This window comes from Ammodytes marinus (assembly GCF_949987685.1).
Source record: "Ammodytes marinus genome assembly, chromosome: 4".
Classification (NCBI taxonomy): Eukaryota; Metazoa; Chordata; class Actinopteri; order Uranoscopiformes; family Ammodytidae; genus Ammodytes; species Ammodytes marinus.
The window spans coordinates 6641224-6657620 of record NC_137233.1 but is presented as its reverse complement, the minus strand read 5'-3'; the positions used below and the strand labels follow the sequence as shown (position 1 = coordinate 6657620).

Sequence of the window (16397 nt, the reverse complement as noted above, 5' to 3'; positions counted from 1 at the left end):
AGGAGTAGAAAATAGAAAGTTGAGTTGTCTGGCAGCCTGGGCGGTACCAGTAGTAGCTTCAGTGTGTGTGTGTGTGTGTGTGTGTGTGTGTGTGTGTGTGTGTGTGTGTGTGTGTGTGTGTGTGTGTGTGTGTGCGTGTGCGTGTGCGTGCGCGTGCGTGTGTGTGTGTTATGGAAAGGTAGAAAGTGAGGACAAAAGTTTTTTTTGAACACTGGATTGGATCAAAAGAAGTTGAGTCAGGGTGGCAGCTATTGTCATAGTGTAAAATGAGAAAGTCTTGTCTTCCATGTTGGACTCTCCCCTTTCCCATCACCTTCAAACAATGTGTCAGTGGCCTATAGTGGCCCACAAACACAACTGTTTGACCTTACTTTTCTAAGACTAACTGCTGGTTCAGTGCTGTTAACACATAGGCTACTGTGGTAGCACGAAGAAGGCTACACCTATACCATGATTACACAATGTATGCTTACAGTTAGCGCTTAGCCCCATTTGTAATCTTGGCACTTGATCATTCAGATACTCACTTATAATTTTTTCCTATTATTTTCAATTGTCTTCCAGCTGTAGGGTTACATTTAGTCTACTTTAACTTGAAGCCTATTCACCATTCAAGAGGAGAACAAGTGCCTCCACAAGTTTTACAGGTGCATCCTTAAATATGTGTTACTGATCACACAGTTCCCTACATTCTGCTAATGATGATAAAGTGTTTGGCTGTGATAAAAGCTGATGGTATTTTAACAGACAGTGATGCAGAATTGAAAAGGACCCTCAAACAATTTATTTCTGTGGGGCAGAGAGTAAACATCTGTGTGATCATGAGCAAATGATGTAGCACAATAGAGTTAGAAGTATTACACTCTGGACCAGAGTCTTTAGCTAACCCAACATGACTTTCTGCAGAGCCCTGTCGCTGCTAGCAGCACTAGCCATCATCAAAAAGACTGTTGGAGTTGAGCCAATATTATAATTTTTATTTTTGGGGCGACTGTGGCTCAGTTGGTAGAGCGGGTCGGCCGATGATCAAAGGGTTGGAGGTTCGATCCCCTCCCTGCCAACTGTGTCATAGTTGTTGTGTCCTTGGGCAAGACACTTCACCCACCTTGCCTTGTGTGAATGTTGATAGTTAGCCTGCTATCAGTGTATGAATGTGTGTGTGAATGGTAACGTGGGAAAGGAAAACAGGTCTCCCTTGCAAAAGAGTCTTCGGTCTCAATGGGTACTACCTGTATAAAAAAAAACTTACAGAATGTACTGTATCAAACAACAATCTCTCTGAGCACTTGAACATTAGTGTGATGAGTTGCCCTGTTGTAAGGCCTGGTCTATGAGAATGTCTGGGACCACTCAGACGTCTACAGATGTCTGTCTGTCTGTGCATGGCTCCCACAGTGCTGCTATCAGCTTGCTACACTGTATTTATAGGCAAAATACTTCCATAGAGATAATTCTAATTTAAGTGTGTACATAACAAGGTAGATATGAAGGGGCTGGTGGTGATGGGAACAATTTACACAGACATTGCGGACAGTTGTTAGTCATACATTTGAGCGAAGCATTTGCCAACATCATTGTTATAATGATATGTATAAGCAGCAGGCACATTGTAATTGCTATTGTTGTATCACCCAGTTTTAAACCTGATCCCTCTCCCATTTTTTGTCATATTGTCGTTTTATAATCTGATCTTTATTCTGGGATCTCCCTCTTCCTCTGCCTCTGTTTGCCCACGTCTCGCTCCCATGCATGTGCCATGGCTGACGGTGTTGGGTGGAATGCGGCTCAACGTTGGGTTTTTAAATAGCATGCTAGCCTGAATCAGCCGCTCCTAATAAGGCAGAGGGCAGTGACACTGGCCCCAAAATATCAGCAACCACCTCAGTGAGAATAAAACCTTCCCTTGCCTTGATAGTCGGGAATGATAGCAGGTGATAGCACACAAAGAAAGATACCGTAAACTGCAGAGCTGTTTTGAATCAATTTAACGACAAGATAACATGAGGGCATATTTAAAGGAGCACTGTGAAACTTTTAGTGTGGCAGAGAAGAAAACATTTTCTAAGGTATATTCTCATAACTGAATAAACAAACTTTCTTTCAGGAAAATTGGACTCCTGTAACACTGTTCACAGTAAACTACCTTAGCAGGTACTGCTTCACTGTTGTTGTTTACAGCAGCAGGGCCCACCATTTTGTTGTACAACATATTAGTCTTAGGTTTGGTTCCAGGTGCCTCAAAATAAGTTTGTTTTGATTTATGATGATATAATTATTCAATAATAATACGTAGAGTAAACATGTTTCTTAAACTAACTGCAGGCTCTGAAAATTAAAAAAATAAATCTTTCTCCCCTGAAACTGCATAGTTCCCTTTTAACCGTATGTGGATTTAAATAGTGTTTGAGCTGCAGGTGTTTGTTCTGTACAGTTAATGGTGGCTGGGGCAGTGAAATCTGCCACCAGTCACGTGTGAAATAACATGAGAGCTGGTGATGCACAACGGTCATGTGTGGCTGACATCACAGCCACTAGATTTACATCTTCGAGTCGTATTAAAGGTGGACTCAGCCATTTTGGAGAATGCTTCACTGAATATGTCCAAACAATCCGCTACCTGTACAAAATAAATATGGTGTTAATTAATACACAGCCCAGGCTCTTTAAACTGGTATGATGCTAGCTATGGTGGGTCCTTTTTGTTTACATACCAGTTTACAGAACCTAGGCTATTAACACTGGATTACACAGTACGGTAGCGGATCACGAGGAGATATTAACTGATTTTGACAAAAAGTTATTTTGACAACAAGAATTACTCCAGAATCGCTGACTGCACCTTTTAAAACTTAAGTGACACATACTATACTTCTGTGAGATTAATAATCAATATTTGATTGCGGACATAACAACTAACTGTCTGTGCTGTTCCTTCAGGATCCTTGTGGGGGCCCCGCAGGCGGCAGGACAGGGTCTGCAGAAGGGCACGCGACCAGGAGCGTTGTTCAAGTGTCCCATCACACCGGAGGAGTACGACTGTGAGAGGGTGGATATCGATGGGGATGGTGAGTATCCTAGAGCTCAAACCATTATCAGCAACCGTTCGAAGTGAATAGCATTTTGCTAAAGTTGGTCTCTGAGCACCAATGCCAGAAATGTGAATATTTTGCTGTTTTTTCTTGTTTACTCAGTCCTCTTTGATAGATACCTGAATACTTGTGGTCAGACAAAACAACCAAATCAAACTTGTCAACTTTCATCCTACTAAAATGCTTTCAGGCAGTTTCAAATAAATGTACGACCTTTTAAACTATGGGCGGCTATGGTGAAGCGGGTTGGGCGATCGTCCACTGGGTTGCAGGGTCGGTCGTTCGATCCCCTGTCTCCCCGCCATATGTCCAAGTGTCCCTGGGCAAGACAACAAACCCTAAATTGCTCCTGAAAAGTTAGCTCGCTCCCTGCATAGTAGCTACTATGTGTGTGTGATTGGGTGAATCTGTACAAAACAATGTAAAGCGCTTTGGGTCTGTGGAAAACCAGGGAAAAGCGCTATATAAATTCACTTACTCTACATTATACTTATACTTGGTCATTTGCATTGCATTAGAGAAAGGGATTTTTGAACTTAAACCCCATTGAATAACAAAGTGCTGTTTGCTTACCGTGGCTCGGAAACCTAATTGGTTTACAACATGGCCACTGTAATGACTGTCATTTCCGTCTGTGTTTACCCTCAGTGAGTCTGGACAGAGAGAGCAAAGACAACCAGTGGCTGGGAGTCACTGTCAAGAGTCAGGGGATCGGAGGGAAGGTGGTGGTAAGTCAAGACAAGACCTGCCTGTAAATAGACATCAATGCTGGAAGCTACAGCTTTTTTGCGTGGTACAATACAAATGCTCTGCTTCAGTTTAGTTAGTTAGTGTGTAACTTTTTTCATATAAATTAATGTTGGTTATATTCAAGCCAAAGCCAAATTAATTGACACAAAGTCAGTTAAGCCTATCAGCTCCACTAAACTCTCTCTGTATTTCTAAGTATGGCAGTGTTTACAAACTGGTGTCGCCGCCTCGACACTGGCGCAGGAGCTCAAGAAGCGCTCACTCGAAATGTTTCAGTTGTTAGTTATACTGCTAAAAAAAATGGTCATACAGAAGAGTAATATGAGTAATCAAATCCATTACTCATATTTCTTCAACTGTTTTTCAACTTTTATAGCCTTAATTTCAAAATCCAAGGCCAATTGACAGCCAATGCACCCCTAAAAATACATTCCCTATCTTAAAAAACACAGTAAAGGATAAAAAAAAATTAACCCCTCTAATTTGTATACAGTATATAATTCCTGCCCCCTTTTACCAGACCTGCGCCCACCTGTATGAGCTGAGGCAACGTGTCAGTCAACCCTCGGAGACGCGCGACCCCATTGGCCGCTGCTACGTGCTGAGCGATGACCTCACAGAGAGAGACGACCTGGACGGGGGCGAGTGGAAGTTCTGCGAGGGCCGGCCCCAGGGGCACGAGCAGTTTGGCTTCTGTCAGCAGGGCCTGTCCGTCAGCTTCACACCAGACAACAACTTCATTCTGTTTGGAGCTCCGGGAACCTACAACTGGAAAGGTATAAGGTCTCTTGATTGACATGGCTGGATCGTGGATAAAAGGCTGTGGACAGGCTAGTTAGACAGACCTGTTGAGAGAGATATTTTACCATTAGAATGCTGTGCAAAATGTCTATTTTTTGGGGGGATTGAAAAAATAAGTGCATTAAACGTGTATTCAGCAAATGTTAAACGCATTTGGTCAAAATAACTTTTTTGTCAAAATCAGTGAATGTATCCTCATAATCCAGTACATGTCCGTACTGTGTGTGTGCGCTGAAGAAGAAGTCCAGTGGTTATACACAGCCTATACTATAAGCTCTGTAAACTAGCATGCTTCTACAGTAGCTACGGTAGGCACCCCTTTATTTACATTAAACTGGATTTACTTTTTCAGTGAACACACAGTACTGCATGTAATAGATCGTGTGGAGATATTCACTGATTTTGACAACAAGCGTTCTTCAGAATTGCTGGCCGCACCTTTAAGGATTAATGTGATACATTTAAATTGGACATAAATTAATGTAATGTATATTGCAAGTAATACTGTTGCAACTAATGCTGGGCTTACACTAGAGGACTTTTAAAAGACTTTGAAAAGAAAGACTGAAACCCTCTTACATCTAAAGACTATCAACTCACACCTGGAGACAACTAGTCATTAGTTTTCAGTCACAGAGTGAGATTTTGAAAAGACAGGGGGTCTCATATTGCAAGACTACAACAACGTAGATTCCTTTTGACTTTGAGATTAATATTATTTCCGCAAACGCGATAGTGATTTTTTAGTTAAAAAAAGTTAATTCAATATTCCGAGCGGGGGGCTTCCTTTAGTTATTTGACCATCTTTATTTGCTGATCTCGTCCCCCAATAACTTTAACTCCCAACCCTGTATTTGATGGTAAAGTGTTAAGGTTGCGTCAGCCTGGTTCTCCAGCCGAGGCTTCAGGGAAAAAGTGTCCGAAATAAGTGCCTGCACAGGCGGACACAGGTCGCGACTAATGCTGCTCCTCCTGCGCTGTCATGCGAGAGTGTGACAGTGTTTACGTCATTTCGCTTGAGCCAACCCCTTAAGACTAACGATAATATCAAACATGTTTGATGATGTCGGAACGTCAAGACGGGAAGAAGACTGGTTGAAATCGGGTCGGAAGACCACCTTACACCAAACGACTGAGATTACAGGAGTGCGCAACAACTCCAGCACGACTTCTGTGATTTCAGTCCGACATTGGAAGATTGTCTGCGACTGTCAAATCGAGTGAAAAGTCGTGTGGTGTAAGCCCAGCATAACGTGAGATATAAGAGAGCCAATCCATGTAAACTGTCAGGACAATACTGTAACAGAATCTTATTGATATAAAGCAATCTAGTGATTGGACAGAGGGATTATGCAGAGCAGTGGTGTGCGCTTAATCAAAGAAAAAGCCCTGACATTTATCTGGTGCGGTTACAGTTAAGGGATTGATTTATGTTGCATTTCCACAGGAGATCAATGCTGTGCTCTATACTGCACACTAGTCTTAATGTATACAATTCACAAGCACCTTGCTGAAAATATATTTAGAAGTATAGACAGCATGTGTGTGTGTGTGTGTGTGTGTGTGTGTGTGTGTGTGTGTGTGTGTGTGTGTGAATGTGCCAGACGTTTGTTGTATCATTTTAAATCTATGCAAGCAATACGATGTGTTAACTACAGTGTAAAACAGTAGTACACTATGAAAGTCAGTATGTAGTATAGATCTGATATGCTACGTGTGTTAGCATTCTGGCGTCTGTTGCTGTGTGTGACAGTGTGTGAATGTGTTCTCGTTATACCTGTGCTGTGTGGCCCTCACCCCTTCACCATTCCAGGCGAGATGCGCGTCCAGCTCCTAAACCAGACTCTGCTGGACCTCGGTCTCTATGACGACGGACCCTACGAGGTGGCCGATCAGAAACAACTTAATGCTGAGCTCATCCCCGTGCCCTACCACAGTTACCTGGGTAGGACCAGCCCTCCATTGCTCACTGCTGCTGCACCACGCACAGGAAGGCAAAGAGAGGGCCCCGGGGGTAGGGGAGGGTGACATTATGGCTCAGACTGTATCCCCAAAATGGCCGCCATCGTAACCACCTCAGGAACTATATAGCAACAGTAGCAGCAGCTGCCAAAGGGCCTCTAAAAATTTGTTTTACTGTCCCTAGTCATTCCATGTGGATTATTTGCTGTGTGTGACTCACCCGGCTCAGAATGTGATTCCACTTTAATATTTTCCCATGTGATTATGGGCGGACATGTTGGAAAATGTCCCAGAGCTTATTGTGGCCTGTGACTTCTGAATTCTCATGAAGCCAACAATATTGGTCCCTCTCTTCTCTTTCTTGGGGGGGGGGAATAGTTGCCAAACAAGAAATCCACTGTAAACAATAGTGACGTTCTCCTCATACTATCCTCCCTTGTCCCACCCCACTTCTGAAAACAGAGTAAAGGAAAACATGTTAAAACTTCCAAGTGGTTGGGCGTACAGTGTGAGGGTGCAGTCTGAGCCTGAAAATGTCCTCTCTCCACCATGGTTACGCGGTGGAGCCACTGCGTCACCACCACAAAGACAAAAAACCAAATCAATCACAGCTTGTCTCACCTGCACCTCCCTCTCCCCCTTTTTTTCTCTCTTTTTTCACTCTTTATTTCCCCCTCACCATTTCACCACCCCATCACTCCTCCTCCTACACTCCTTCCTCTGTCTATCTGTCTATCTTTCTTTCTCGTTCTACCTTTTCTCGTCCTGTCTTGGGGGCCATAGGGCTCTTGTTCATGGCTAGCCCCATTGAAGACGCGCTGCTGTACAAAACTCTGGAGCCCTCCAACACAGCGTTTGAGGATGTAGCTCATAATAGCTACTTAGGTTTGTAGGCGTGAGACGTGTTTGTTTTCGTGTGTGTTTTTTTGGATCGGACTGGGCTTGTAGTGTGGAAAAAGTAGTCCCACCTTCTATCTCCGTTTTCCGTCTTAATACTTTTTCTGCTAATTATGTCCACGTAACTTAGATCTTAACTTTGTAAGATCATCACCTTTACCTCACTGTTATAAAGAGACAGCCATCCAGAACGAAGCACTTTCTGCAAAAATGTTAATTTCATTTACCTGCATAAAAAAAGAAAATTATTAATTTATATTATTATTGCTAGTACTAGCTGCTGATTTGACAATAGCAAGGTGGTTGTCTCTTTGAGGGGTGTTTGTCTGTTCTGTCTGTAGATATCTGTCACGTCTGTAGTGTGTCGGGTCAGTCTGCATGTGTGTGTCGGTACGAAGCTTTCCGGGTGGTGGTTTTTCTCAGTTGTCCTAGTTTTAGAAAAATTGTTTTACTGACAACAAAAAGTTGAACTAACAAACATGCGAGCAGTTCTATGAGGCTGTATTGGGATCAGCACGCTTATATGTTCAAAATGCTAACATGCCTGATTAACAGGTATTACTGTATGTTTACCATGTTTACCGTCTTAGCTTAGTGTGTTAGCATGCTAACATCTGTTAATAGGCACTTAACACAAAGTGCAGCTGAGGCGGATAGAAGATGTCATTCGTTTGACAGGAATTTGGTTGTTAACTTAGTATTGGACGTGTTTTATTATGGACCTCCTGATAGCGCTTGATGAAGTGTAAAGGGATCACTAGAGTTATCGCAACTCATCCGGAGGGGATCATAAATGTCATGTGTAATAGTTTTATTCAAAGCCTCAATTTTTTACCTCACTGTGGCGTTAAAAGGAAAACTCATCAGGATAATTTATCTGGGAACCATTAACATCAGGGCCAAACCGGTTCCAGTCCATCTTGTAGATGTAGAGATATTCCGCTGGATGAATGAAAACATTTGACCTGTTGGTGGCGCTACAGAAAAAGTCTGAATTTCATCAAAGTCAATACGATTACTAATGTTGTGAACCATGACTTAACGTGCAAAATGTCATGGTAATCAATTACACAGTTGTTGAGATATTTCAGTCTGGACCAAAAGTGGTGGACTAAAGCGTGTTCTTTTAGATTTTGCTACGAATCTCTTGGGACGTAGGGGTCCGTGTGTTACGACCCGTAGCCTGCTCAACACAAACCTATTTATTGTTATTGGGAGGTTTCCCGGTTATTACTCTTTACTAAGTGTGTGGATCTGCCATAAACCTCTTTTTATTCACATACCTCAAGCCTGCTAACCCTCCCGCTCTCCGTATTGAGCCGTCTCCTTGACAACACTAATTCCCACATGACCTTTTGTAGCCTTCATTTATTACTCACATGCTTCCATTGATCCTAACCTAGATGATATGCCAGCCACACCTATGCATGCGTACTAAAATGATAGACAGTGTTGCAGCTAGTATTCATTATTATCATCAAATCATTAAATCCAAAATTGTGTTTTTCCTGTATTATGGTTAAATATATAAATTGCATTTAAAGCATTAAAGTATATATTTGTTTTCCTTTTAAACTAAATGACTGACATTTGTTTTATTATAACATGCAAAAGTAAAATAATTAAAAAAGGTCAAATAAATAAATAAAGAGACAAATATGACTTTTGAGTTTTGATCAATTCATTTATTTGATCAGTTTGGCATGAGACAACAATACCTCAACTAAAAGTTAAAGGTTATTAGTTAAAACTAATAAAAAATACAGTATATAACATTTTGTAGTTGTGGGAAGAATGAAGAAACAAACAGCTTTTATTTTCAATTAATTATACATTACTTAAAGCACACTTTAGAATATTATATTACATTTCTACCAAGTCTGTTCTGAAAAAATGCCAATGAATTCTACGCACTGCACCTTTAAGCCTCCATTCTCCCATTTAGTTTCATAGAGACGACCTTGTAGGAGCAGACTGTGCGTTAAAAGCACCCTCTGTGGAAGAAGTAGCACCTTTGTCTCCGTCCGTTGTTTTTTTACAGGACCCGCAATGCAGACTGTTGCATTCCACACCTGCCACCCTGGAGCTGCTCACTGTTTGTCGCCCTCATGCATGTTTACTCAGGTCTAACAAATAGCCCCCCCCCCATCCCAAAAAGACTACACCCCCCCCTCCCCATAGATGGATTATCCTCCTTTCTCAAACCCTCTGCATGATTTTGAACTGCTGAAGCAAATGCATGTGGTTGCTTCTGTTGGGCTGAAATGTTTGATATGATGTGTTATTTTTCACAGCTTAATAAGAACATTTCAAAACACTATCTTGTTATAATGCACACACACAAACACACATTTATGCACACACACACACACACACACACACACACACACACACACACACACACACACAGACACACACACACACACACACACACACACACATACACACAAACGCACACATACACAAACAACCATCCCCCATTCCACTTGTTCATCCTTTGCTCCACCTGATTTATATATGCAATCCAACAAACATTCCTACACACAACACACACACACACACACACACACACACACACACACACACACACACACACACACACACACACACACACACACACACACACACATCCATTCCCACACAAAGGGAGGAGTCGCTTTAGGATATAAATCTGATTAACGTCCACCCAGCATGTTTACATACTGCCTTCACTTATGGCAACTGCTACAGAGCCTCGGCATCATGAATCTCATGAGACATTAGACTAAATCCCAATACATCTCCTTCTGTTAGTGTCACACACAAACAGCATTCTTTCCTCCTAGCAGTGGAAGCACACACACTATTCCCCTTAGCAAACACAGCACACAGGACATTTACACCCATCATGAGTTTGGCATAAAATCAATAGTCACTTAAGGGCCCACATTTCATTAGTAAGAAGATGAGCGGTACATGGTATATACGCTGAGAGGAGCTGAGCCGGTGAGCCCTTTACAGTCAATACTAACCCCTGACCCCTCGTGCTGCCTTGCTTCCTTCCAGGGTTTTCAGTGGATTCTGCCATGGGCCTGATGAGCCTGGGGGAGCTGACCTTCGTGGCGGGCGCTCCCCGGGCCAGGCACACGGGCGCGGTGGTGCTGCTGAGGAAAGACAACGTGTACCGACTGGTCCCACAGCACATCTTCTGGGGGGAGGAGCTGGCCTCTTCCTTTGGCTACTCCGTGGCTACCACAGACCTGAACAGGGACGGGTGAGGCAATGATAGATAGATAGATTTAATAAAAGCAAAAATTTTCCAAAATGTATCTTTTTAAAAAACAAGTATAAATACTCAAGTAAAATGAAGTAAAAGTAGCTCAAAATTGTAAAAGATATCACATTAGTAAAGATTGGTGAATGTGATTTTGAATAATAACTTCAAGAGGCTCCTCTTTCTAAAACTCATTCCAGTGCTTCATAATCCTCAATCCTCTCTTTATTTTCCTGTTCCTCAGCTGGACAGATCTGATTGTCGGAGCTCCTAATTTCTTTGACCGTAAGGCGGAGATTGGCGGGGCCGTGTATGTTTACCTTAACCCCTTCGGTCACTGGGACGACCAGGCGCGACCCATCCGTCTCAACGGGACATATGACTCCATGTTTGGGATGACCGTCAGCAGCATAGGAGACCTGGACCAGGACGGATACGGAGGTGAGAGGACTTGGTTTTAGGGTGGTAGGATGGCCTGAAGGAATGGGGGCCAACCTGTAACCATGAGGTCGCTGGTTCAATCCCCGGCACTGGATAGGAGGGTGTTGGTTGTAAAACTAGTGGTGGCTGGTATTACATCTACGGTGTCCAACATCTCTACCTTTGCATCCTTGAGCAAGACACTTAACCCCAAACTGCTCCAGGGGCGCTGTACTATGGCTGACCCTGTGCTCTGACACCCTCCGAAGTGTGGTAACTTGAGAGGGGGATATGCGAAAAAGGATCATTTCTCTGTAGTTTCTCCTTTTCAAAGTATTTAAATGTAAACTGCTGATTATTTCTATTGGGTCTCATAGAGCTACAGCTAAACCTGTTTTTTAACCATCTGTCCAGATATTGCTGTGGGGGCTCCGTTTGATGGAGATGGCAAAGTGTTCATCTACAGAGGCTCAGACTCTGGGATTGAAACTAAACCTGCTCAGGTGAGTCCCAAGTCCCACACAACAGTTTAGGAAGGCAAGGCAAATGTAATCACATAGCACAATTCAGACACAAGGCCATTCAAAGGGCTTTACAGGGGCATACATTCATCATGATACATTAGATACTTACATTAGAAATTGCGGTTAAGAGTTAGTAAAAACAAAAGAAATGCATAAAGATTCAAGATTAGACAGCGATTTAGACAACGATGTAGAATGGCTTCAATGAAAATTGGATGAGAAGTACGATGTCCATGTCTGATCCTACAGTATTATTAGTTTGTTGTTTATTGTTTGTTGTTGTTTTTTTTTCTTTTTTTTTTGTGTTAAAAAAATCTGATAAAAATAACAAATACAAGAACAATGGTCTGAATGAATGAATGCCAATCAGTGTTTTTGTCCCATCAGGTGCTGGACGGTCGTGACTTTGATGTGAGGCGTTTTGGATACTCCATCTCCGGTGGTTTAGACATTGATAATAACCACTATCCAGACATCGCAGTGGGCTCTCTGAACGATTCAGTGGTTCTCTTCAGGTAAAAATATATATTTATTAACATGTTTATTTAAAGGTGCTCCAAGGAACTTTCAGTTTCTGTTCATTCTTGCACCCCCTTTGGACAAAAGTGGTAGCGTTTTTACTACGCCAGCTGTTGTTCCTGGGTGAGCGTACCCATGACATAGGCATTAAGAAAGACTGTATAAAAATGGCATTATTTGCACTGATGGTCTCTTCTGCTGTTACATGTGATTCATGATCATCAGAGGGAAATTAAGACTGTTCCAGACATATTTAAAAGTTCCTCATAGCACCTATAAAATGTGCTAAATAAAAGAAAATATTGGGTTGTAAAAAAAGATTTGTTTATTAGCTCTCCAACTCTTAAATATAATTTAAAACAGTAAATCTTGTATGTTTACTTACTTGTAAACTGTCCTGCCTACTTCACATCTCTTGTGTGTGTTGTGTGTCCCCTAAGGTCTCGTCCGGTCATCCATGTGATCAGAGAGGTATCTATCGAACCTCAATACATCGATCTGGAGCAGCACAACTGCAAGGGCCGGGACGGAGTCTGGTGAGAAGACAGTTATAATGAGACACATCCATATAATACTGCTGTAATTCTTAACAACAACAACAACAAAAAAACACGACACATATCTTCCTCTTTCCCACTCTCCCCTGTCGGACATTTCTTTTTTCTTTTTTATAGCATGGAGGTCAAGGCTTGCTTCACCTTCACAGCCCACCCAGAACACTACTCGCCACACATCAGTAAGTCACAAACCATTTTCCTCTCGTGTAAGATTTCAGATCTCTCCCCCCTTTAGCGACAGGAGTTATTTCTATTTACAGTGGAAGGCAACCTTATCTGTCTGGTAACACTAGCCTTTATTTTGACTCAATCACAGCTGGTTAATACTGTATTCCCTTTGGATGGAAGGTTTCATATACAGTATGCTTTTCTCCCCTGGTGGGCTCTATAAGTGCTCTCTCTCTCTCTCTCTCTCTCTCTCTCTCTCTCTCTCTCTCTCTCTCTCTCTCTCTCTCTCTCTCTCTCTCTCTCTGTGTGTCCTGACTAGGGATGTAACGATATGAAATTTTGGGTACGATACGATACGATACGATATTGCGATTGATATCACGATATCACGATACGATATTAAGCGCGGAATTCATTTCTACCCCCTCAAATGAAATGTTGTACCGCTGATTTAAATAAAACATAAACGCAAGAATAATTAAAATTTTTTATATCTTAATATGAAGAAGAGATTTCTGAGAGATTTAAACAACTTATCACCAAAACAAAGACACTGCTTCTCTACTGCTGTTTTTAAAGAAGCTTTACACCTATATTTTTCAAACTGAAATAGGAATTTTAAATCTAAACTTAATTTAGTCACTTGTCTGTAACTGTAAAAGTATGTATAAAATAAAAATTATTTAAATAGTGTGATAATTTCCCCATTTATTTATGTTTTATTTGCTTATCAACTCTATTTTTGCAAGCCATGCTTTTACCTTATTAGGCCTACATTATGACAAGCACAATTAACTCTGTAAAATATTTATTTATGATTTTTATTTGTTATTAACTTAAATTGCAGTCTCAAAATCAATGTTTTTGCAGTGCACTCCTCTCCCCCTCCCTTCCTCACACTTTCGCAACGTCACTTTCATTTGACCAAAGTAGTGTCACCTAAGTTTGACATAGTAGGGATTCCATAGTATTGCGCAACATGCTGTTAGCTACTGTCTGCTGAGTTCACGTGAAGTTGTGATGAATATATCAAGGATCTTTGGACTTATTTCCTTCATCTGCCTTTCACGGAAGTTCGCCGACTTTACCGGGGATTTAACGCGTGGTGGCGGTGGATTCTATTCTATTCTGTTCTATTTTTTTTTTTTTTTTTTTTTTTTTTTTTTTTTAATAATCTAATTTCCTCACGTTCACCTGGATTCATAATGATATAATTGACCCGCGAGCAACTTTCTCTTCAGTCTGGTAAGCTAGTCGATCTTTTTCTCTATCTCTCCCTTTTCTCTTTCTCTCTCTTCTTTGCTGCTACATGACTCAATGTTGTGAAGCTGCACGCGCTAGTGTAAACAACGGCCCACGTGAGACGTGACTGATCAGTTTAAAGTTAGAAGTCATGTTTCAGTGATAAGATGTTGTGTCAATGTGTTATTGTTTGGTTTCCAATGTTGGTGTGACCAATACAGTGTTAGATTGAGTGCTACGTTTATGACAACGTTGCTTACCAGACTCTCCACAATGACGGAGCGCATTTACCATGCACGCTCGCCTCAATACCGTGACGCGGTATAACAAGAAAAAACTTACGGTTGACATTCGTGGCCTTTTCATATCGCGAACGACCGTTTTGCGGTATATTGTTACATCCCTAGTCCTGACATTTCTGCATTTCAATCCCCCACATGGCTCTTTATGAATTGCCTCCATGTTTCCTCCCTCCTGTCCAGCCCTGGTGGTTCACTTTGAAGCGGACAGCGAGCGCAGGAAGCTGGGCCTCCCGCACCGCGTTAACTTCCTGGGCCGCAGCTCCCTGGAGCCAGAGTACACGCAGACCGAAGAAGTGGAACTGCATCACCAGCGTCACCCTGTCTGCACCACCGCTGTCTTTCAGCTACATGTCAGTCATAGTACATTTGTTATCAGAGATAGATACAGTATTTGGATGGATGGATGGATGGATGGATGGATGGATGGATGGATGGATAGATAGATAGATAGATGGATGGATGGATGGATGGATGGATGGATGGTTGGATGGATGGATGGATGGATGGATGGATGGATGGATGGATGGATGGATGGATGGATGGATGGATGGATAGATAGATAGATAGATAGATAGATAGATAGATAGATAGATAGATAGATAGATAGATAGATAGATAGATAGATAGATACTTTATTGATCCGAAATTCTGACTTCCATTAGCAACAAAAATACCCACACACCTGCCAAGTTAAAAGTAAAATAGACTTTGCATTTATCTTTTTTTATAATCTCTGTCCACGCAGGAGAACATCCGTGACAAACTGCGTCCCATCTCCTTGGCGATAACCCACACCATCAAGTCTGTGCCGCCACGCAGACACTCAGGGGCCAAGAGGCTGGAGAAGCTGGCGCCGATACTGAATGTTTCCCCCTCCAATACACTGCACTCCGAGGTCTGTGACAAACAGGGATGTAGTTTATGGTTCAGGATTCATTTGAATGGGCTTCTCACTATTCTCACTAGAAAGGCTGATAAAACATCAATTGTATCATCTCAACATAAATGTGTATGGACGTGCAGAATACAATTGTTGTGTAAGCACAGGGACAAACCGATGTAGAACCTGCTTGCTTTGATTCTGCTTTAGTTGAAACACAGTTAAATACAGCACTGCTGCAGTGAAGATGCTTTACAACATAAAGTTCCATTAACTGAGATGTTTTTAGTCAGCATTCTCTCCCGGCAGAGCTTTATGCTGCTGACGCACTTTCTCCCCTCACACACACACACACACACACACACACACACACACACACACACACACACACACACACACACACACAGCCAAAGCCCTAAATAAGTTCAACTCGCTATCATTGAACCAGTGAATTTTTGGGACCTTTGCTTAAAAAAAAAAAAAAAAAAAAACCCTACTAATTAATTTTTCATTTAAAGGTGCTCCTAGGAACTTTCAGTTTGTGTTAATTCTTGCACCACCTTTGGACAAAAGCGATAGTGTTTTTACTACGCAAGCTGTAGTTCCTGGGTGAGCGTACCCATGACAAAGGCATTAAGAAAAACTATATACAAATAGAAATCTTTGCACTGATGGTCTCGTTTGCTGTTCCATGTAATTTATCATCATCAGAGAATATTCAGAAATATTTAAAAGTTCCTCATAGCACCTTTAATTGACAAATTGACTGATTGTTTTCCCTGTGAAGGTGAACTTCCTGAGAGAAGGATGCGGCAGCGACAAGATCTGCCAGAGCAACCTGAAGCTGGGCTACCAGTTTGGAACGCGGCCCCTGACCTCCGACCTCTTCACCCCTCTGCCAAAGTTAGTATCCATCCGCCGAGCCATGTGAGCTGCTGGCCTTGGTGATGTACACTGTTGCCTAGTAGCAGCCTGTAACCCACAAACAATTATGTGGGCTATACAGGTGTTTGGTGATTATTGTTCAACACTC

At 42.0% G+C, this 16397-nt stretch overlaps 1 protein-coding gene across 1 annotated transcript in view; it reads left to right on the top strand.

The window, feature by feature from the left end:
* The window catches only part of itga7 (integrin, alpha 7), a gene marked incomplete at its 5' end in the record, with an annotated part of 38795 nt that overhangs the window by 13562 nt on the left and 8836 nt on the right, over positions 1-16397 (top strand). The window contains 13 exons of the mRNA XM_080026234.1: positions 2938-3065; positions 3738-3817; positions 4360-4615; positions 6454-6585; positions 10545-10752; positions 10997-11193; positions 11587-11675; positions 12084-12211; positions 12656-12751; positions 12890-12951; positions 14665-14834; positions 15230-15379; positions 16152-16267. Coding sequence (XP_079882360.1) covers positions 2938-3065; positions 3738-3817; positions 4360-4615; positions 6454-6585; positions 10545-10752; positions 10997-11193; positions 11587-11675; positions 12084-12211; positions 12656-12751; positions 12890-12951; positions 14665-14834; positions 15230-15379; positions 16152-16267 — 1812 coding nt within the window. The remainder of the gene's footprint in view (positions 1-2937; positions 3066-3737; positions 3818-4359; positions 4616-6453; positions 6586-10544; positions 10753-10996; positions 11194-11586; positions 11676-12083; positions 12212-12655; positions 12752-12889; positions 12952-14664; positions 14835-15229; positions 15380-16151; positions 16268-16397) is intronic.